This window comes from Sinocyclocheilus grahami, unplaced genomic scaffold, assembly GCF_001515645.1.
Source record: "Sinocyclocheilus grahami isolate Dianchi unplaced genomic scaffold, SAMN03320097.WGS_v1.1 scaffold37.1, whole genome shotgun sequence".
Lineage (NCBI taxonomy): Eukaryota > Metazoa > Chordata > Actinopteri > Cypriniformes > Cyprinidae > Sinocyclocheilus > Sinocyclocheilus grahami.
This window is the reverse complement of record NW_015505216.1, coordinates 3,069,301-3,091,919: the sequence shown is the minus strand read 5'-3', so window position 1 is coordinate 3,091,919 and position 22,619 is coordinate 3,069,301. Positions and strand designations below refer to the sequence as shown.

The 22,619-nt window shown below is 37.9% G+C and overlaps 2 protein-coding genes across 5 annotated transcripts in view; both read left to right on the top strand.

Moving 5' to 3' along the window:
• card11 (caspase recruitment domain family, member 11) overlaps positions 1–8,658 on the top strand; it is a 32,472-nt gene extending 23,814 nt beyond the window's left edge. For all 3 annotated transcript variants that reach the window (XM_016267340.1, XM_016267341.1, XM_016267342.1), the window contains exons 17-24: positions 125–365; positions 546–630; positions 3,874–3,969; positions 4,078–4,198; positions 4,571–4,753; positions 5,780–5,904; positions 8,073–8,188; positions 8,318–8,658. In XM_016267340.1, coding sequence (XP_016122826.1) covers positions 125–365; positions 546–630; positions 3,874–3,969; positions 4,078–4,198; positions 4,571–4,753; positions 5,780–5,904; positions 8,073–8,188; positions 8,318–8,522 — 1,172 coding nt within the window. In that variant the 3' untranslated portion in view covers positions 8,523–8,658. The remainder of the gene's footprint in view (positions 1–124; positions 366–545; positions 631–3,873; positions 3,970–4,077; positions 4,199–4,570; positions 4,754–5,779; positions 5,905–8,072; positions 8,189–8,317) is intronic.
• Positions 8,659–21,115: 12,457 nt separating this feature from the next.
• Positions 21,116–22,619, top strand: part of gna12a (guanine nucleotide binding protein (G protein) alpha 12a) — a 33,312-nt gene continuing 31,808 nt past the window's right edge. For both annotated transcript variants that reach the window (XR_001608858.1, XM_016267339.1), the window contains exon 1: positions 21,116–22,123. Coding sequence is in view for 1 of the 2 variants with exons in the window: in XM_016267339.1 (XP_016122825.1) it covers positions 21,821–22,123 (303 nt within the window). In the remaining variant the exon portion in view is untranslated. The remainder of the gene's footprint in view (positions 22,124–22,619) is intronic.

The following is a 22,619-nucleotide window of genomic DNA, read 5'->3' as shown; positions in this document are numbered from 1 at the left end:
TGTGTCTGAATCAAGTTGTGTTGTGTTAAGTTGCATGCACAACAAACTGTTCTCAGGGTCACTTCTCAGCACCTCAGTGGCTCTTTATTGGGTCCCTGTTTTGACCCTGCTTTCTTGTTTCCAGGCTACAGGCGGCTGCTGAAGGACATTGAAGATGGCACAGTGGTATCCGGAGACTCTTTCTACATCCGTCTCAATCTGAACATCTCCAGCCAGTTGGACAACTGCTCACTGAACGTACGATGTGACGAGGTGCTCCATGTTCTGGACACCATGCACCAGGGCAAATGCGAGTGGCTGTGTGCCCGCGTGGACCCTTTCACCAACAAGGACACGGAGAGAGGCACCTTACCGAGCTACTCCAGGTGAGGATTGAAAACTTAGTGACCATTATAGTGTCGGTTTCAAAACGAGTGTGAACATTGTCTATTGCCTGCTGCAGAATGTCTTGTCAGTGCGTAGGTGAGTGTGTGGGTGTGCATTTTTATATCTGTTGGCTGTGACGAGAAGCTGTAAAGTGAACTTAGCTGTCACCTCCTCCCCAGAGCCCAGCAGCTCCTCTTGGTGAAGATTCAGAAGCTGATGTGTCGAGGAGGTCGAGAGGAATTCGAAACTCTGCGAGGACTCCGGGTCAGTTCCTTCTGGATTATTGGAGAAATGCGCCCACTTTTGGCTTTTAAGTTTGTTGATGAGTCAGAAGAACCGATGAGACATAATTTGAATGCCAATTAATGTGACCGTATTCAACACTTTTTGTCACTTCAAAGGGATAGTTCAGCCAAATATGAAAATTCTCTCATCATTTACTCACTCTCATGTCGTTCCAAACCTGTATGACTGATTTGCTTCAGTGCATCATAACTGTTTTTGTCTATCTAATGAAAAAATATCTTCTTTTATGTACTAGCCAGCTGTGGATCTGATTCCATTTAAAATGTCAGTCAACACCTATTGAAGCAAAACAGTCATGAACCTGTCTGAACCTGTCTTTGTTTCTTTAGAATTAAACAAACTGTTTGTTCTGTGCCTTTAAGACGTACAGTGGGGCAAATAAGTATTTGATACACTGCCGATTTTTCAAGTTTTCCCACTTACAAAGAATGGAGAGATCTGTCATTTTCATCGTAGGTACACCTCAACTGTGAGAGACCGAATCTAAAAAAAATCCAGAAAATAACATTGTATAGCTAGAATTCTTGCTGGTTGGTAGGTGATCAAATACTTATTTCATGCAATAAAATGGAAATTAATTATTTAAAAATCATACAATGTGATTTTCTGGATTTTTTTTTTTGATTCTGTCTCTCACAGTTGAGGTGTACGTACGATGAAAATGACAGATCTCTCCATTCTTTGTAAGTGGGAAAACTTGAAAAATCAGCAGTGTATCAAATACTTATTTGCCCCACTGTATTAAAGGGGACCTATTATGTCCCTTTTTACAATATGTAATATAAGTCTCAGGTATCCCCAGAATGTGTCTGTGAGTTTCAGCTCAAAGTACCCCACAGATAATTTATTATATCATTGTGAAAATGCCTATTTTGAGTGGAAGTGGAAACACGCTGTTTTCATGCATGTCTCTTTAAATGCAAATGACCTGCTGCTTCCTGCTCCCTTTTCCAGAATAGGGCTGTGCCTTTAAAGCTGTATATCAGATGTGTGCTAAAAACATCTGTTTGGTTTTGATTATCATGTCTATCACACTGAAATCATGCATTTTAAACCATATTAGTTTAAACTTCTAATAGATCTGAAGCGCGCGCATAGGAAGTGGTCATCACACGGCATGCGAGTACTAAACTAAGTTCTCTTTCATGTCTTATTGTGCTTAAACTGTCAAATACACAAAAGGTTATGTTAAAAACACACATGAGTTACAAAAACAGTTGGTTATGTCTGTGAAGTTAAACAGCTAGGAAAGAAATCACATGTTTATATTAGATCTGTGACAGCAGTGTAATATAGATTACCTATACTGCAGTCTACGCTGTTAATATGACCCAAACAATAAAATAAAAACAGAAAATCACTCACTGCTCTGGAATGAATAGCTTCTATAGCTGTATTAGTGGCCATTCACATGTCACACCTAAAAACGTGAGGAAAACGCTAGGCGTGCCGCTTTCTGCTTTTTTCCCAAAGCGTTTGGGCGCATGTGCTCCAGAGGCGTCTGTCGTTGCTAAGCAACCATGACTTGCGCATTTCATGAAGACGCAGAAGTTTCAGCAAAGGATAAATTGATTTGCAGCACTAAAAATCACTTGCAGTAGCTCTGCTACTAAATTTATTTAAAAATGTCTATCCTGTACAGCTATGATCAGCTGTTCCTTCATCTTGGCTGAGCTTTCAATGTTGTTATGGGAAAGGATGAAGCTGATTGGTTGGTTCTTGTCACATGACCCACGGTGCGCTTGCGGCATTCTGAAAAGTTGAATTGTTTTTATCTGGAAAAAATGAGCGCGTCGCAACCGCGTCGCTTCCATTATGAGCGTGCCTGCCGCGCGTCTACATTTGAAATAACGAACTTGAGCACGCAAAAAACGCGATATGTGAATGGCCCCTTAAGGAGACATTTTTTACATGAATGCTTCTTTTAGATGCTCTAGCATGAAGATAAACATGGCGGATTGTGTGCGACTCACTCGGGGCGGGGTCTCTGCTAATACCACAGTATCCGTCAACAGTTGTCGGCGGGGCTTGTAAAATCACTTTGTAGAGATTCTGTGAACGGCTTGAATTTTGCATAATAGGTGCCCCTTTAATGCTAATTATCTCTGTTTTGATTGGCTACTCTCCATATTAAAGTAGTTCACATAGTTGTTCATCAGGGTTGCTGAATACAGTGTAGGTGTTGTGTGTATAGTCATTTGTCAGATAATTCATAGTCATGATGTCATTCCCTTAATGATTTTTGAATGATACATTTCTTATAAATTGCCCTGGGCTGCATTTCCCAAAAGCATCGTAAGCGTAAGTTGATCGTAGCTCCACCCCAAAATGAAAATTCTGTCATTAATTGCTCACCCTCTTGGTGTTTCAAACCCGTAAGACCTTCTTTCATCTTTGGAACACAAATGAAGATATTTTTGATAAAATGTGAGCGCTCTCAGACCCTGCATAGACAGCAACGCAACTGAAATGTTCCCAGGTCCAGAAACGTAGTAAGGACATCGGTAAAACAGTCCATGTGACATCAGTGGCTCAAATTCAGTTTTGCGAAGCTACGAGAATACTTTTTGAGCGCAAAGAAAACAAAAATAACAATTTATTCAACAATTCTTCTCCCCCAAGTTACATCTTCCTCCATTTTGGAGAGTACCCAAGAGCGTAATCGACATTGTTTACGTTCGGAGGAGAAAGCGCGTGCATGAACGTAATTGGCGTAGTCAGCATTGTTTATGCTTGGGGGGAAAGCGTGCGTGTGTGTTACGATACTCTAAAATGGCGGAAGATGTAACTCTGGGGAGAAGAATTGTTGAATAAATTGTTATTTTTGTTTTCTTTGCGCTCAAAAAGTATTCTTGTAGCTTTGCAAAACTGAAGTTGAGCCACTGATGTCACATGGACTGTTTTACCGATGTCCTTACTACGTTTCTGGAGCTGGGAACATTACAGTTGTGTTGCTGTCTATGGAGGGTCTGAGAGCTCTCACATTTCATCAAAAAATATCTTAATTTGTGTTCCGAAGATGAACGTAGGTCTTACGGGTTTGGAACAACATGAGGGTGAGTAATTAATGACAGAATTTTCATTTTTGGGTGGACTATCCCTTTAAGCTTACGAGGCTTTTGGGAAACGCAGCCCTGGTAAATATCACTTTCCATGAGTTCTTTTCTAACAAAATTCTCTCACTTGCATTTGTGCTCACAGAACACACTACAACCTGAGGAGCCCGCACCATCTCAAGACCCCAAGTCTAGTCCACGTCTGTCCAGAGCCAGTGTCTTCATCTTTCAGTTATTACAGGTAACAGGTCCTCTTGAGTTTGCTCTCCCTGCCATAGTGCTGAGGTCTTACTGCAGATAGGAAAAAGAGCAGAGTCTTGCTGAGATTAAAAGAGATCCCTGGTGTCAGTTTGTCAGCAGGGTGGATAACAAGTACAAGAGGATGAACAGCAGTGAGCGTGTCCGCATTGTCAATGGAGGAAATCCATCATCAGTTTCCAGACCAGGTTTTGAAACGCTGAGGCCTGAGGGTAAGACTGCCCTCCCTCATCTTTACTTGTTATTTTCTAAGGAATCTTTGCAGCGGATGCCTTGTAGACAGGCTTCGTACTGCCATGGAAATGAAACCTGAAAATGTCAGGGAATTTGTAGAGCTTGTTTTCCAGAACTGAAAAATATGTAATTCATTAACTCTTTTAGTTATGCTCTAAATTGTTTAATCAGCCTTTTTGAGCACAATCCCCAAAAAATTATTTTCTAAATTGGTTAAAAGGAATGAGAAACCAATGCTTTCGTATTCACAGTGCCACTCGTGTCCATTTCTAGTGTTTATGCTGAATTATACTTGACATTTAGCAGAAAACCGCTTTCAAAGCTGACCCATGAACTGTTTGTTCTTTCAGACACATCTGACCCAGAGAGTGACTTAAACAAGAGCTTGAATCTGATCCCGTACAGTCTAGTAACTCCACACCAATGCCTGCGTAAAAGACCTGTCCTCTTCACCCCCAACATCCTCGCCAAGACCATCGTCCAGAAGTTCCTTAATCTTGGAGGTGCTATGGAGTTCAATATATGCAAACCAGGTAAAAGTGGCTGGAGGAAGGTTGTCCTAATTATAGCAGCACACTGTGGTGATGATGATAGAGATATTGTGTAACCGGTAGCTGCCATTATTAACTATAGGTCACATATATGATAATAAATTCATCTTGATAACAAGGACTTTATTTTCATTTGTTCCATGACTTCAACTCTTATGATACAAGCAACAACCCACTCAGTCTATGTTTAGCACAAGCTTTTGAATGTATGTAAACAACCTCAGATAGGGGATAGAGATTGATTGATTTATTAATCTACTTCTTTTGTTTATATATATCGTTCTTTTTATCATGTCATAAAATTAAGTCTGGAAAGATGAAATCAATGAAACCTGTTGCATAGTTGCACGCATTCTGTGTTTTGCTTTACAAAATATGCCACTGTATTTTTATTCTTGCCTCAATTACTCTGTGTGCCTGCACCAACTTGTGACACCTGCCGCAGTTAAAATCCTCATACACATTCCACATTTTTAGTTTTAGTTTTTTTTTATTGGGGGGGGGGGGGGGGGGGGATAAATTAAATTAGTGATAAATTATAAAACCTAAATAATTTATCACTAATTAAGTTGAACAGCCTGCTTTACAAGACTAATACTGAATAAGAAATGGTTTCAGCTTCAGAGTTCAGCTAGGCACTATAGTTAGATTCATGAATGAAAGTATCCTCTTAGCAGATTCTTTAAATAAATCATAAATCAGTCTGGATGAGTTAATGTGCACTTAATTAGTATGTGAGACTTAAGTGTAATTAATTACTGACTCGTTGTTCATATGTCAGTGTGTATCTGACTACACATCCTTAGCAGAGTTTAATTTTTGCTTTAATCAGTTGAAGGCTCTTCTTCCAAAATAATCATAAATGGAATCTTTAAGAAACTGGAATTATATAAGATGAATCAAATCAGAACCACAATCTATAAAACCCTTACGATGCCCTCCCTAGATGCAAGCAATGTTTTCCTTGACATGCCTACTTACAAGAACTATTAATTCATCTTTTTCCAGACATTGTGACAAAAGATGAATTCCTCATGAAACAGAAGATAGAGCCCATCATTTATTCCAAAGAAAAGCAGGCATGCACATATGAATGCATCACCCCAGAAAACATCGAAGCGGTTGCCTTCAAGGTACAGTAATAAATGTTCTTTTCAGAAGAATTTAATAATAGCTAAATTATGTTTTTGCTTTTATGTGCTGTCATTTCTTCTGCTTACTCAAGAAGCTTGTCAGATATTTATGTGTTCGCTGTTTTGCCGAGCAGTATCATTTTGAATTGCTTCCTCTCCCTTTCCTAAAGACACACCAATGGGATTGTTACACTACACCTAGCCCTACTTCCTAACTACTAGTTAAGGGTCATGACATGAGCAATCAAAATTCCCTTGATCTTTTGACATATAAGAGGTCCGTGAACCATTAAAACATCCTGCAAGTTTTATAGCATAAACGCCCTCACGGGAGGTGAGAGAGTTTTTATGGACTCCCACTGAAACTTTACCTGCTGATGTCACTGTTGGACAATGTTTCTTTAGGAAAAGAGTGATTTATACACTTTTTTTAATGTTATATTTCATATTATTGGCATGATTTCATTTCCGTTTTTTCTCAGCCAATATTTTGAGGAGTCACTCCTCAAGCTGCTACTCATCTCTCGCTGCTACCAGACACTCCAGCTGATGCACATGTTAAAATTGACAGTGCAACCATCCTCTCCTTCTACACTTTTATGCCTACCTATTTGCCACCTTACCTTAAATATTTGTTCCTTTCTTTTATTCCATAATGGAGCGCGTGTCCTAAGCGTTGCGCATGCCTTAACATCTCTAACTTCACTCCGATTGATGCACGTGAGCAAACAGTGCAATTCTACATTTATTTACCTATTTGCCACCTTACCTTATATTTTATTCCTCTATTTTAATCCGCAAAGGAGCGCACGTCCCGTAGCACCTAAGCGTCACACCTGCCAATCATTGTTTACACTCCGATTGCAGAGGTGCACTTTTTGATGTTTTTGTGCACCTTTCTTGCTATATTTTGCCCGTAAGACACACGTTCAGTTGAATGTTATTTAAGAGTGCATTATACTTAAATTTACGATACATTTCAGTATTTTGTTCACGTACCCCCTCCGTCACTTTTACGCATTACGCTTACCCCAGTTTGAGAACCAGTGCCCCAGGCCATGCCCACTGGTGTTCAGTCGGCTGAAACTTGCCTACACCGGATGCGAGCGTTGCGTCATGTTGGGTCTAAAGCATTATAATCAATGACTTGATCTACACTGGGTACAGTATACAGATTCCCATTCAATATCTGATGAACAGCATGCGCTTGAGCTACTCCTGACAACAGGACAAATGGAATAATAAAGGAAGGTTCACTTTGACGTATCCGGTTTAAACAGCTTGTTTGCATCTCCATACAGGACTTCAGAAAAACGCCAGTGTTAGGAACAAGTGGCTTTGTCTGTACAGGACTTTTTTTATGTGGGTTTTATGTTGCTTTATGTTTAAGGGTTTTCTATGAATTTGTTTTCAAAACACTTACTCGCATGCAATAGTGAAGAACGTTGATACGGTTTTCCATGCAGTGACATTAACCAATCATAACAGTGGCCATTTATGTGCATGCTTTTTTAGGGGAGTCACCTCTTAAAACGGATCATTTCAGATAGAGGGTCAGAATGGTCTTTTTCCCTTCTTTTTAACTTTTTTGTCTCGTGAGACCCTTTTAAACTTGGATTAAGCAATGTTTCACGCTTGTCATTTTGAAACTCTGTTAAAACCAGCCGTCTTCTCCTCCTCAGAGTGGACTCTACTGTTTATTCAAAAATACTTTATACAAACAAAGAGCTCTGTAAGTCTCAGTGTGTTTAATGTGACTGAAAGGAGAATCAGCAGTGGCATGTAGGAGACAGACCTGATGCTCCTGATGGCTGCAGATACAATCTGCTTGTTGGGGGTTTATCAGGTGGTTAGATGAGAGGCAGCATATTGTTTTTCACTTGCTAATGTGTCAGGAGATGAGTCTAATTTTCCACTGCAAATCTCACTTGTTCGAGAGGTGTGCCAAAAACAGGACAAAAATGAGAACCGACACCTCACTGGACAAGTTCTCGATTCTCTCTTCAGTTCTCAGTTCTCTTTTCTGTTATATATTGTAAATTAATATTTACAATATTGTTTAGATTCATCTATAACTGTTGCTTTTTGATCATATCAAATGCAAGAAAGTTTAAAAAGTGTATTTTTAGGGAAAATAAATGCTATTAAATGAGTCTTTTGTTTCTTAGAATAAGCACTGTCTCCTGGAAGCTGATCTGAGCTGTGTGAAAGACTTGCTGAGGAGAGAGATCTACCCCATCGTGATCTTCATCAAAATCTGCGAAAGGAACATCAAAAAATTAAGGCAAGAACTCTTCCAAGGTCTTCGTTCTTGCTAAGTTTCGTTTCAGTTTGAAGAGGTTTAGTTTCATTATTGAAGGTCAAATGATCCTCAGATCATTTAGTGATGGTTTCTGGTGTTTTCCTCGAGCAGGAGGCTCCCTCTGAAGGTGGACTCTGAGGAGGAGTTCTTGAAGATGTGTCGCTCCAAGGAGAAGGAGCTGGAGATGCTGCCGTGCTTGTACGCGAGTGTGGAGCCTGACTCTTGGGGTGGGGTGGAGGATCTCGTCAGGATCATCAAGGACAAGATTTTTGAGGAGCAGAAGAAGACGGTCTGGGTGGAGCAGGACCTGCTGTGACCTGATCACACGAGCAAGTAATGGCTTACGGCGCACCAAAACTCGGGTGGAATGTGTGCATGCAGCACAGGCGTGTGAACAGGAAGTGACTGTCAAAAGTGTCAAAGGTGAGGTGTGTTTCTCTCTGCTGTCAAAACCCCCCCAAAAAAACCAAACCAAACACGTGGATGAGGTAGCATGTGATGCTCCTGACGTTCACATAGTAAGCAGTGGAAATGTTCTCATCCCAGAGCTTCTTATCTATTATTCTCCTGAAGCAGAGCTGTTGTCAATAAAACATGATCCTCCCCTCAATATAGGGCTGCCCACTGAATTTTGCTTCAGCTGTATTCTGGCTGATTTGTGTATAACTGTAATTTGGATCTGATGCCACCATTGTTGCAATATACAGTATGTACTTTTGTCTTTATAGGCACATTACATAAATTAATATTAGTGATTTCTATATTTATTTTAATACAAACCAACGTTTGTAAAGTGTTTGACTCTACTGTTTATTCAAAAATACTTTATACAAACAAAGAGCTCTGTAAGTCTCAGTGTGTTTAATGTGACTGAAAGGAGAATCAGCAGTGGCATGTAGGAGACAGACCTGATGCTCCTGATGGCTGCAGATGCAATCTGCTTGCTGGGGGTTTATCAGGTGGTTAGATGAGAGGCAGCATATTGTTTTTCACTTGCTAATGTGTCAGGAGATGAGTCTAATTTTCCACTGCAAATCTCACTTGTTCGAGAGGTGTGCCAAAAACAGGACAAAAATGAGAACCGACACCTCACTGGACAAGTTCTCGATTCTCTCTTCAGTTCTCAGTTCTCTTTTCTGTTATATATTGTAAATTAATATTTACAATATTGTTTAGATTCATCTATAACTGTTGCTTTTTGATCATATCAAATGCAAGAAAGTTTAAAAAGTGTATTTTTAGGGAAAATAAATGCTATTAAATGAGTCTTTTGTTTCTTAGAATAAGCACTGTCTCCTGGAAGCTGATCTGAGCTGTGTGAAAGACTTGCTGAGGAGAGAGATCTACCCCATCGTGATCTTCATCAAAATCTGCGAAAGGAACATCAAAAAATTAAGGCAAGAACTCTTCCAAGGTCTTCGTTCTTGCTAAGTTTCGTTTCAGTTTGAAGAGGTTTAGTTTCATTATTGAAGGTCAAATGATCCTCAGATCATTTAGTGATGGTTTCTGGTGTTTTCCTCGAGCAGGAGGCTCCCTCTGAAGGTGGACTCTGAGGAGGAGTTCTTGAAGATGTGTCGCTCCAAGGAGAAGGAGCTGGAGATGCTGCCGTGCTTGTACGCGAGTGTGGAGCCTGACTCTTGGGGTGGGGTGGAGGATCTCGTCAGGATCATCAAGGACAAGATTTTTGAGGAGCAGAAGAAGACGGTCTGGGTGGAGCAGGACCTGCTGTGACCTGATCACACGAGCAAGTAATGGCTTACGGCGCACCAAAACTCGGGTGGAATGTGTGCATGCAGCACAGGCGTGTGAACAGGAAGTGACTGTCAAAAGTGTCAAAGGTGAGGTGTGTTTCTCTCTGCTGTCAAAACCCCCCCCCAAAAAAACCAAACCAAACACGTGGATGAGGTAGCATGTGATGCTCCTGACGTTCACATAGTAAGCAGTGGAAATGTTCTCATCCCAGAGCTTCTTATCTATTATTCTCCTGAAGCAGAGCTGTTGTCAATAAAACATGATCCTCCCCTCAATATAGGGCTGCCCACTGAATTTTGCTTCAGCTGGATTCTGGCTGATTTGTGTATAACTGTAATTTGGATCTGATGCCACCATTGTTGCAATATACATTATGTACTTTTGTCTTTATAGGCACATTACATAAATTAATATTAGTGATTTCTATATTTATTTTAATACAAACCTACGTTTGTAAAGTGTTTCTACTCTCTGTGCCGATAACACACATGTGGCTTATTTCTGTGCTCATTTCAGCTGCTACCTTAATACTTGCCAAGGTTTTACTGTATCGGTAGGTCATACTGTATTTCAATGGCATTATACTGTACATAACTGTACATGACATGTCAAGCTCATGACTGTAATTTGCAACTTTGTGGTTTGTTTTTTCATGTTGGCATTATTTTGGAGTATGTTTAAGCTGTCATTGATTGACGTCCTAAAGTGGGCTCTTATCTTAGATGTTATCATAGTGAGAGCTATTTCTGATGTTTACTTAATGTTCCATTACCGCTTGCCATTTAGAAATACCATGATTTATGGGTACCTAACAAGTAATATGATTTTTTTTAAGGTAACATTTAAGGTTAAATGTATGTGAATGTATAAGGGAATGCATAAGAGATTTTTTAATTTTTTTGTTAATTTTCATCTTCTTTTTTAAAATATACATATATATAATCTCAAAGATGAAAAGGGTTTTTAAGCATAATTTAAGCATTTTTCCTGTACATTAGAATGTGTTCTGTTTAACTTTTATCTTCTAAGCAAAAAAAATAATGACTATCATAACCTTTTTACCTTGATTTACAGAAGACGCCCACTAAAATGTCAATCATAGAAGACATAATGACATGAATGACTAATTCAATGTAATTATAAATCTTTACCAATCTCTGCCACTATCCTTCAAACCAAATTTGACAGCAAATGGGTAAAAATACCCATTTGATTAAACTGTAATAAAATTGAGCAAGACCAAATTTTCTTTTATATATTTGAATAAGTACAGGTCAGATTAAGTATGTTAATTTTACATAGATATATCTTTTACGCTGAATGAAGATGGAACATTATTTCTCCCACATTTTGACATTTTTTCACAAAAGTTATTTAAAACAGTTGACACTTTTCTTTCGTTTAATATGCTTTCTGTGTATATAAAATCACTTTTGTAAATTTAATTTGGTGCGGATACCAAAATGAGATGTCTTGTCTTTGACCCATACAGTTGGATTATTTGTTTTTTAAATCTTTGTTAAAGAAATATATTTCATTAATTATTTGTATTACAGTACAAATATTCCATTTAATCAGTCATATACTACAAAGTCATGAAAACGGCATGTGTAATAATTATAAAAAAATTATGAAAAAATATTGAATGACTGATGTCAACTACACTTATATTGACGCCCGTGATTTTAAACATACAGCATATTGATGATTGTGTATATATTTGTTGTTTGGATTGATGCCATTGAAGGGGAAATTTAATGTACCACCCTTAGCACCTGTTTAATAAAATTAAACAGAAATGTCTATTGTCTAGAAGACAGGCTGGAGTTAATGTTTGTATAATATCTAATGCCATCTTATCCACGGGTGTACATTCTTATGTTGAGGCATCAAATTTTGAACAAAAACAAACAAACAAAAAATTTGTCACTATAATTTTCAGTGTGTTAAGAAACTGTCTTTTTTTTGTGTAATCTCCCACTCCCAAGCTTTGATTTTGATCTGCTTTTGTAAATATTATTTTATAAACAGACACAGGAATGTACCGCTGACACAGCATGGTGTGTTTTTAAATGGTTTTGAGAAGCAGAGTTTCTGTTTTCTGGGTTAAAACTCACTAGATCTGACGCAGATTTTCATGTACATTGTGCTTCAGAAAGAAACTGACATGTTTTTCCTGTTGAAATGAGAACCGAAAATGAGTAAAAGGACTTAAAAAGAGGAGAAATCCTGGAGAGTGTGTGTCACGAGCAGCGCAATGGAAATTTCAGTTGGTCCCTGACAAGCAGACATCATGTTGCTTCATGTGGTGTTGGTGGTGGTTCCTTTCAGAGTAGCGTCACTTGCAGACAACAACTCTTGACGGTAAACCAACTTTCCACAGTGATTGTAAACACCATTGAAGAGGCTCTCGGATCTGTCGCTGCTCACTAAAACAAGGAGAAATCGGTTTCATTTAACAGAACGCGTCACATTAGCTTGTTTACAACCCTAAAAGACTGTTACTTTCTCTAGTTAAGCCCATCTTCTGTGTTTTGTTTTTTTTAGAGTGAAATGCCGTGTTTGCTTGCATTTAAATATGCCAGGTTATTGTTTACACCGGGTAATATTAATGCATAAAAGGCCAAGAGGAAGTAGAGATATGAAAATATAATTTGCACATCAATGCAAACACATTATGTTTTGAAAGTCCCAGACAAACAATGCTGGTTTCTGCGCATTGCAGTCCATGTACTTTAGAGATTATGCACAAACTAATTTGTATCCTTTATCATAATATATTCAAAACCCACAGCATGAAAATCCGGTCTCTACAACCCTGATTTGAGTTTTTCATTGCCGTACCTTCCAGCGGTTTTTGTTTGTGCCGTTCTCACACAGCTGATCGCTACAGGAAGTGTTGCGTACGTCGCGAGCGTGTCGCTTCGCTATGGCAGATGGCTTGGCAATCTGTTAAATGCGGTGGTCCCTGCATCCATCAGTCAAATGTGTGAGGAGCGCAGGAGCTGAAATGTCATAATAGACTCTCCGTGAAGGAGTGACTGTCACAGACATCAGAACTTTTGTGTCTAGGCCATCTGTATCTCCCTATTTCACCTACAGCTTCAGAAGTCATCAGATCCTACTCATCCTTTGTTCTGAGAAGCACAAGGCATTTAGCTAATCTTCTAGCTGCTCACCAAAGCACAGATAAATGTGTTTTCTGCAAGGTTAAATACGTTTTCGAATGTGCGGAGAACTTTGTGCCTTTGTTACAGTTGTTAACAAAAACACATTTTCAAGATCATTGGTTTGATTAGGAGAGGAAATTATTGGCTCATCATCTGCAACCTTGAAAGGTGTTTAATGCTCACATGCATCTCTTCAAGCTTAAAATGATCTCTTTAAAATATAGTATATTATTTCTTTTTATTATTATATTATTTTCTTATTTTCATTTCTTTTTTTCTTTCTTCCTCCCTCCTCTTGATAAACGTGGGCTTGTTTTTTCCAGCAAGCCTTCTTCAGTCTAATAACAGCCATTTTTCATTGTGGCCATCAAGTACAGAACTCCATTAATGACACATACACTTGTCCATGTATGAGAGTCATTATGCTGGAATCAAAGAGTGGCATACATTTAATTACTTGCTGTTTTATTTATTTAATTAGACATTTTCCTCAATAGTCCTCTTGAGACCACATGCCCGCTGGGTTTGGTTTATTCTTATCTCACTTAATTAGGCTGGACAAAGCTTTGAATCAGTTTTTTGTTTTACTTTTGGATTCCCTTGTTAAATACGTTTGGCAAGCGTGTGTGCCGGAAAACATTATTTTTTGAAAACAAGGTTAAAAGAATAGTTCACCCATAACTTAACATTCTGACATTGTTTATTTATTTATTTTTTAAAGATTCATTACGAAGCTCTTACCCTATAACAACATGTAGTGGTGAATGGGCTGTTGAGCTGACAAAACAAAGCACAAATAACAAAGCACAAATCATAAATCACAAAAACAAAACAAAGCACAAAATAAATAAAACAAAGCACAAAACAAAATAAAACTAAATGAAAAAACAACAGAAAGAACTAATAAAAGTAGGACTTTTGCCTCACTATGAACATGCATGCTTGAGAAAAAAAAGAGCTATATAAAGACTCCTCCAAAAACATGCAGGTGAATAAAAAAGGTATTTTATTTAGTCTTTGTTAAAAATTGCTTATTAAAGGGATAGTTCACCCAAATTTAGTTTTTACTGACATATTACACATACTACGCCACTGAACTTGTTATAAAATTGTCGTCTTTTGTAGTAATCTTACGTTAATGGGTGGAGTACTGTACATAGAACCGTTTTTATATGTTTTAAATGTTTTAGAACCGTTTATGTCTGTTTTTTTATTTGTGAACTGATGTTCAGTTGTTCTTTTCAATAGTCAACTTATTTCATCGTCATAAAGGCACGAAGATACATATTTCATTTGATCAAGCTGAATGCTCACTAAAAACTTAGTAATCCCGTTTTCTGGCCATTTCAAGTTTTATTTTGATGTGACACAAAGCAATGATAGCCTAAGTGGGTGAGTTATTTACTCGCGTTATAATTAGTCAATAACGCCATCATTTTCTTCAAGTTCATTCAGGCTGAGAGCTTGCACGAAAACAAGAGGCGGGATTTATCACATGAACCAATCACATCCAATCATAACCGATCATATCCAATTATAGCGTGATGGAGGCATTGCCTCCTCACACCTGATTTTCCCCCATTCATTCTCAATTACCCCCCACTAAACCCACCACACGCTAAGGGGTCTCTGTTGTAAGTCAATGGGCCGAAGGGAGGCAATATATTAGTGCTGTCAAACAATTAATCGCGATAAATCGCATCCAAAATAAACGTTTTTGTTTACATAAAATCTATGTGTGTATATTTATAATAAATATATAAATACAAACACATGCATATATATATATATTTTAGAAAAATGTTTATATATTAAATATATTTATATATATAATATAAAATATAAGAATATAAATACATGTAAATGTAAATATACATGTAAATATTTTCAAAATAATTGAAAAAATATATATATACTGTGTGTGTTTATATATACATAATAAATATACACAGTACACATACATATATTATGTAAACAAAAACTTTTATTTTGAGTGCGATTAATCACGATTAATTGTTTGACAGCACTAACATACTGTATATAAGGGAACTTACCAGTGATCGAATTCGAGTACACGATCTACAGACGCACCCTCAATCAGCTCCCGAGCTCTTGAATCAGTAGATCAGTAGTTGATTTGAACATTGAACATAGTAGAACGTCATCACTGGAATTAATAAACAACAGGCAGGACCAATCTAATTTTTATATTATGTTTTATTCTCTTTAAACACATCGTTCAGTTACATGTTCTTACAACATTTCAGCCGAATATAATATGAATTATAAATGATAATTAGATGTGTTCATTACCTGTCTAGAGATGTATGTTTATGTTGAAATACACTAAAAAACAGTCCATCTTTTCAAATCTTCTATCGTGTGTCATTATATTTATCGTGTTGACTTGTGTGGTTTATTGCTGCATTCACGCCATATCGTAATTACCGTAATTTTGAGATGACAGCACGTGACGTTCTACTCTAAGCTGTTTACGTTCTCGGACTCGGAATTATGCTTTTCTATGTCAACACTATCAACGCCTAAACAGAGCCTGCGGTGGTCAGGTGGTACAGCGGTCACGTGGTACAAGTTGTAGCTCTCAGAAAACTCCCAGTTCACAAGTTGTAATTACGAGTTCTACGAGGACATGAATGCTTTTTACAAGTTGGAATCTCATAATTACGGGAATTCCGATATGGCGTGAGTGCACCTTATGTTTCACGCTTCAGAAATGTGACATTATTTCCGGTAAGGGAGCATAGTGAGCGCCGATGCTCCCTAGTTTTTGCGGTGCATTGAGGGATTTTTCAGGGAGCGAACGTTCCAGTGCACTGGAAGGATTTCGCAATTGAGACACCACTTTAAATGGCCGACTTCCTGATCAGTGCCCTTACTACTGAACAAGGGAGCTGATTGAGACGCACCCTATATAGCATACCCAAGACGTGTCACTTGTATAGTTTTGAATGGGAAAAAAATGCAACGCTCAATATAGCCGCTCTATCGAACGAAGCCCCGCCTTCTGAGCAAAAGAGCCAATCCCTAATCGGTAAAGTCAGCGCATCACTGCAGCTGCCGTTAATTATGCTGTGTTCCCACCATATCGTAATTACCGTAATTTCGAGATGACAGCACTGTTCACGTCCTCGAACTCGGAATTATGCTTTTCTATGGCAACACTATCAACGCCTAAACGGAGCCTGCGGTGGTCAGGTGGTACAGCGGTCACGTGGTACAAGTCGTAGCTCTCAGAGAACTCCCAGTTCACAAGTTGTAATTACGAGTTCTACGACGACGTGAATGCTTTTTACAAGTTGGAATCTCATAATTACGGGAATTCCGATATGGCGTGAACGCACCTTTAAATCCTGGTTGCTATAGAAACAGTCAGCGTTCTGAGACATGCGCCTAAGACTGCACATGCGCACTGGCTGGTCTAGCCTGAAAAATAAGCTTTTTTTAATCCTATTTGAGCAAAATAAACAACATTTTTAAGACAGTTGTCAGATTTCATTTGTGATTTCCAATATGAAATTTTATCTTAAATTTGGCGAACAGTTTTGGACAATTTGATGTTTCCCCATTCAAAAAGATAGGAGCTGCACTTGAGACGTTTCAAAAATGGCCACCGAGTGACATGACTTGCCTTAAAGGGACTTTGCTCTCTGTGAATGGGCCTTTGAATCATTGATTCACCCAATTCGTTCAAAAGACAACTAAACACCGCTGTGTTGCTCGGAGACGCAGAACAGTTCTGCTGTGGCTTTTTAGGTAATATTTTCGTTGGCAAAAACACACAATATGGTGTTTAAAATGTAGCACAATATTAACTTCTTATTTACTGAACTGTTGTATAAAATCGCATTTATATATATATATAGTTCTAAATACCGTTTTTATATAGCATGCAAACATTGTTTAGAAAAGCTCCAATGCATCTTACATGGTAAATTAAATACAACTCTCACCATAACAAATGAACAGTCCTATGATTTCCCAAAGTTATAGCACTTGGTGCTCCATTGCTGCCTTTGCTTCAAAGCATAGTGGGAAACATGGATGGCAGTGCTGGTTATTTCAGCATTAGCTTGCTTCAACACTCTCCAAGAATGCTATCAAGAGCAATTTGCCCAATGAGAAGAATGGATAGTTGTATATTTTTGTGTTTCATTTGGTGATCAAAATGTGTAATCATGGCTGTGTTGCTCTCTGAAAGCCTCTTCAGCTGCGTTTTGTGTGCATGTTGATTTCATCTTTCCCCCAAAAACCCAGTCCAATTAACCTCCTGCTTGAAAATCAACTTGAAAGCTTTTCCATTAAATGTTTTCCTTGTGCACATCAACTCAACAAATAGGTTTAAGAACTCTGAATCACAACCACAGTAATCAGAGACTGTTTTTCCTATGATGTGAATGACATTGAATAATCTACTTGGAGGAGGAATGAAAAAAATGTCACTATCTATATGCTAATGTTGAAAGTCCTGTTTTTCATATGTAGGTGGTCAGTGGCACAAAATTAGCCTGCTCTACTTTTCTGCACCTGTGGTTTTAGTAAGGAAATGTCTTTGTGGTGCTGTGCTGGGAAAATGTTTAAATATTAAATATCATATTATATTGTTGACAGTTTGTGTAATAATGTTTTGGCACACGAGGAGAGTGTCTTATTAGTGTAGAAAATATAGCAAAATCATACTAATTATCTTTGACAATTTATGTTTTGATTAGGAATATGCTCTTTATATGGTTTCTTTACCTGTGGGTTTTCTTTTCTTCTTTTCTTTTTTTGTTTGACACTTATGTATCTAACAGAGCTCATTTTACAATAAATAAATAATGTATGTGGATGAGAAACTATGATTCAAATGAAATGTATGAATGTAAGCGCAGGTTAACACTGCCCTCTGCTGAATAGTTATTTTTTATTATAATGCAAGCAGGAGAGCACAGGAAGAGCATTTTCCAGATCTAAATCTCATGCAAAATAAATTATATATATATATTTCTAATTTGATTTGAAATCTCAGTAGCATTTTAAAACTTTTGATTTAGCATTTAATACTATGTGATTTTGCCAACTTGCTATCAAACTAAATCCAATTTTTCACAAAGAGTGATAGAATATATTACCCCCCAGCCTTACAGAAAAACATCAAATTGTCATCAAAATTGTGAAAGGCAAGCCATATTTGTCAGGCATTATTAAAAAAAGCGACTACAATAATAAGGGGTTACTAAAATAAAGTGGTATTTGGCTGGTCATGGTCAACATTACAGCTCACTTTGGAGACATGCTCAAAAATTATTTTTATTAGACTATGAATATGACTCATGAGAGAGGACAGCATCTTAAAACTACTTCCAAAAATGACTTGAATATAGCTCTTCTATGGTTAACACATTTTCTGGAGATTGCTAAATTTTTTGATTAGTAGGCTGAATTTTTGTCAAAAGGCACAAGTGTTGCATTATATTTTATAACATTATTTCCGATATTTATGCAATTAATTTAGTTTAAATATATTATTAACATTTGAAAAAAAAAAGAAAAGCCATTTTGCTGTTGTTGACTAGGGCTGGCTATCCATACAGGTTTCCTGATTCAATTTTAATTCACAAGCTCTCGATTTACATTTTGATTCCATTTAATTTCTATTCATTTCTGTATATATAATGCCCTTTTTTTTTTTTTTAACTGTATGAAAGAAACCCTCACTGCTAATGCTGTAAATATACAGAGCAGTGTTTCAGGCTCATTTAAAGCAGATCTTGTCTTTTTGAAGCATTCATTAAATAAATCAGCTTAGAATTCATTTGTTTTGAGAATCAGCTACATCTGCTGCATCTTATGATTTGAGCCACTAAAACGAGCTGGCTCATAAGAGTTATTTGTGCATGAATCAGACTACACGGGTAGAGTTGTTTTTGTTTTTTCTGTGCAGCCCACAAGAGTAATGCAACAAAAAGGCATTTCTTCACATTATTCACAGTAGACTCTTTTGAATCTATTGGGTCACATTCAGTACAGATTGCAAGCTCAAATTCACAGCTCAGGTAAAATATGATTTATTTCGCCTCGGTGCAGAATAAAGGAGGTGAGTTTCACAGAAGTAAAGCGGTGCAGAAAACACTGATACATACATCCATCAAAAATTCTTAGTATAATATGAATATATTAATTAAAATAAATGTTGTATTTATCTAGTAGTATCTAGCATTTAAAATATTTTGCTGTAGTGTGTCAGTAGGACATATCAGTTTACATTCCCAAACATTCATTTTGCCATTAATTGTAATAATCCAGTGAGATTTTAGTTTGCACACGGAGTCTGACAACAGCCAGTGCTTCACCATCATGCAGTCTGTCTGGAACACATGAAGAAACAGAACAAACTGAGACAAATCCAGAAGAACTGCAGAAACGTTTCCAAGATGCTTGAAGAAACCTATCTACTTTGAAAGCATCTTCACTTTACAATTTTTACACAAGTGCCTAAATCTTTGAACAGTACTGTAGCTTTGCAGGTATAGGTCTGGAAGCATCTTGGAGACGTTGCCAGTTTTTCTGGATTTATTCAGTCTCAGTTTTTATAAATCTATTTTTAAAACACATGCACCAAGCCCTTTGGATGTATTCAAGTTTCTTTATATATAAAATATAAAGATGTATTCATGTTTCTTATATATATATATGTGACCCTGGACCACAAAACCACTCATTAGGGTCAGTTTTTTGAAAGTGAGATTTATAAAGCTGAATAAATAAGCTTTCCATTGTTGTGTGGTTTGTTAGGATAAGAGTAGGACAACATTTGGCTGAGATACAACTATTTGAAAATCTGGAATCTGAGGGTGCAAAAAAATCTAAATATTTAGAAAATCGCCTTTAAAGTTGTCCAAATGAAGTTCTTAGCAATGCATATTTTTGAGTTTTGATACATTCACGGTAGGAAATTTACAAAATATTCATGGAACATGATCTTTACTTAAAGGGGTCATATGATGCTTTTTTTAAAGATCATTATTTTGTGTAACAGAATATGTTGACATGCTTTAATGTTCAAAAAACACATTATTTTTCAAATACTGTACATTATTGTAGGTCCTCTATGCCCCGCCTCTCTCAAACGCTTCGTTTTCTACAAAGTCCCTCCTTCCGACAAGCGCAGTCTGCTCTGATTGGCCAGCTGACCCAGTGCATTGTGATTGGCCGAACACCGCAAGCACTCGTCGGAAATGTAACGCCCCTTACCATAATCGCGAGCTTCATCTTTCAAAATAAATGTAACGACAGGCAGATTCCTAAATGCATCTACTTTCGGAAGGCCAAATAAAGTGCTTTTGCTTTCGCCTAGAAACACACAGCGTCTCCCTGACATGCTGCTTCAACACTAACTGCTGTTACTGAAACCACGCCTTCTTTCTTTCGTGGCAGAGTCTTAACTTTGATAAAGAATATCTCTTTGGTTTTGAGACTTTAGTCTTTGCAACTTCAGGGATCTTATCTATGCACAATCAGCTTGTAACACTCCAAAGAGAAAGGAAAACTTGAAATCGCATCATATGACCCCTTTAATATCCTAATGATTTTTGGCATAAAAGAAAAATCGATAATTTTGACCCATACAATGTTTTTTTGGCTATTGCTACATTGCTGGTCCAGGGTCACATACTGTATATATATTAAGATTTTATTTGCAAAAACAGATATTCCGTTTTTTATTATGTTATGTTTTTATTGTGTTAGTTAGCTGTATTTTTTGTTGTTGTTGTTATTTTTACTTTTAATCAAAATAACCCAACTGCAGTTTGATTGAGATTAATTGGAATGCAACAATGAAAAAACATGATTTTTGAAAATGGTTAAAAACAGTTATCTGTTTTTGCAAATGAACCCTTCATATATAAATAGCCTATATATAACTGAATGGCAAAATGAAATGATTTCCTTTTATTATCTCAGGCATCCTTATTTGTCACTGATCCAAATGTTTCATGTTTGCGTCACACCTTTTTCTCGTGCCTTTAGCCAGGTTTCATGTAAAGTTTTAATTCTGCCACACAGACGGCAGTGCATGATAGACAGCAAGGGGCCACTGTGAAACTATGACATTTCTGACACTGGCTGGAATCCCCCTCATGTCAGTCCAAACGCCCCTCTCGCTCGGACCCCTACCGGCCAAGAGCCCAACAGCAGGAGGGGCGTCAGTCCAGCAAACAAACTTCCCAGAGAGCCGCGAGGGAACATCAGAAAGTCGCTCGCGCTCCTCCAGAAAGAGCTTTTGGAAGTACGTCGCTGCCAGTATATAAAGGAATACGGCTTCCAGCTAAATAACACCTCCTGAGCACATTTAGCGCGTGGTGTTTCTTTTCATTACCACGAACGACGGATTTGTTTAGTAGGCAGCTGCCTTTCTTCATAGATTTAACGGACAGCAGTGGTCGCTTTGCTGGGGAAGGACCTCTTCAGTGTAAACGCCTTTACAGATGTCTTTATAATGGAGGAAAATGTCTATTGTGCTTCAGCTGTTTTCTTTTAGTTTGTTTTAACCGGTGAATATTCACAGCAGATGTTTGCCGGCGCCAGCTGGGTCTATTCCATGTAGATTTTGTATAAAACATAAAGTAAAGGTCTTTGGCACTTTAATGAATACATCAGGTGGTAACTAACCGCGTTCAAGTTGGAAAGCATGGCCGGCGTGGTGCGCACCCTGAGCCGGTGTCTGCTGCCCGCTGAGGCCGCTCACGATGACCGGAGCAACGGGAAAGCACGAGACCGAGAGCGCGAGGCGAAGCGGCGCAGTCGCGAGATCGACGCCACGCTCGCGCGCGAGAGACGCTCGGTGCGGCGTCTGGTGAAGATCCTGTTGCTGGGCGCCGGAGAGAGCGGCAAATCCACCTTCCTCAAACAGATGAGGATCATCCACGGGAAAGAGTTCGACCAGAAAGCGCTGCTCGACTTCAGGGATACGATCTTTGAGAACGTCATCAAGGTAACGGCCTCACGCGCGCGACAAGTTTGTGCTTCTGACGTCACACGTGTCTGGTTTGTTTGTCAACAGTTTTTGAATTTGCTGCGTTTCATAAAATTCAACTTGAATTTGACTAAATGGAGAAAATATGATTTATTAAAGTTATACAGATAGATAGATAGATTCATCTAAAATGCCACCCTTAGAAATTTGTATTTGGTTGATATATTTAAGAAATAAATTAAAAACACAGACTGACAGATTTGAAATCTCTATAGAAATTTTCATCATATATTTAAGAAATTAATTAAAAAGGTAGGTAGTAGGCAGGCAAATTGATAGATAGATAGACAGACAGATAGATAGATAGTCAGATGATAGATAGATAGTCTGATAGATAGACAGATGATAGTCTGATAGATAGTCTGATAGATAGACAGATGATAGTCTGATAGATAGTCTGATAGATAGACAGATGATAGTCTGATAGATAGTCTGATAGATAGACAGATGATAG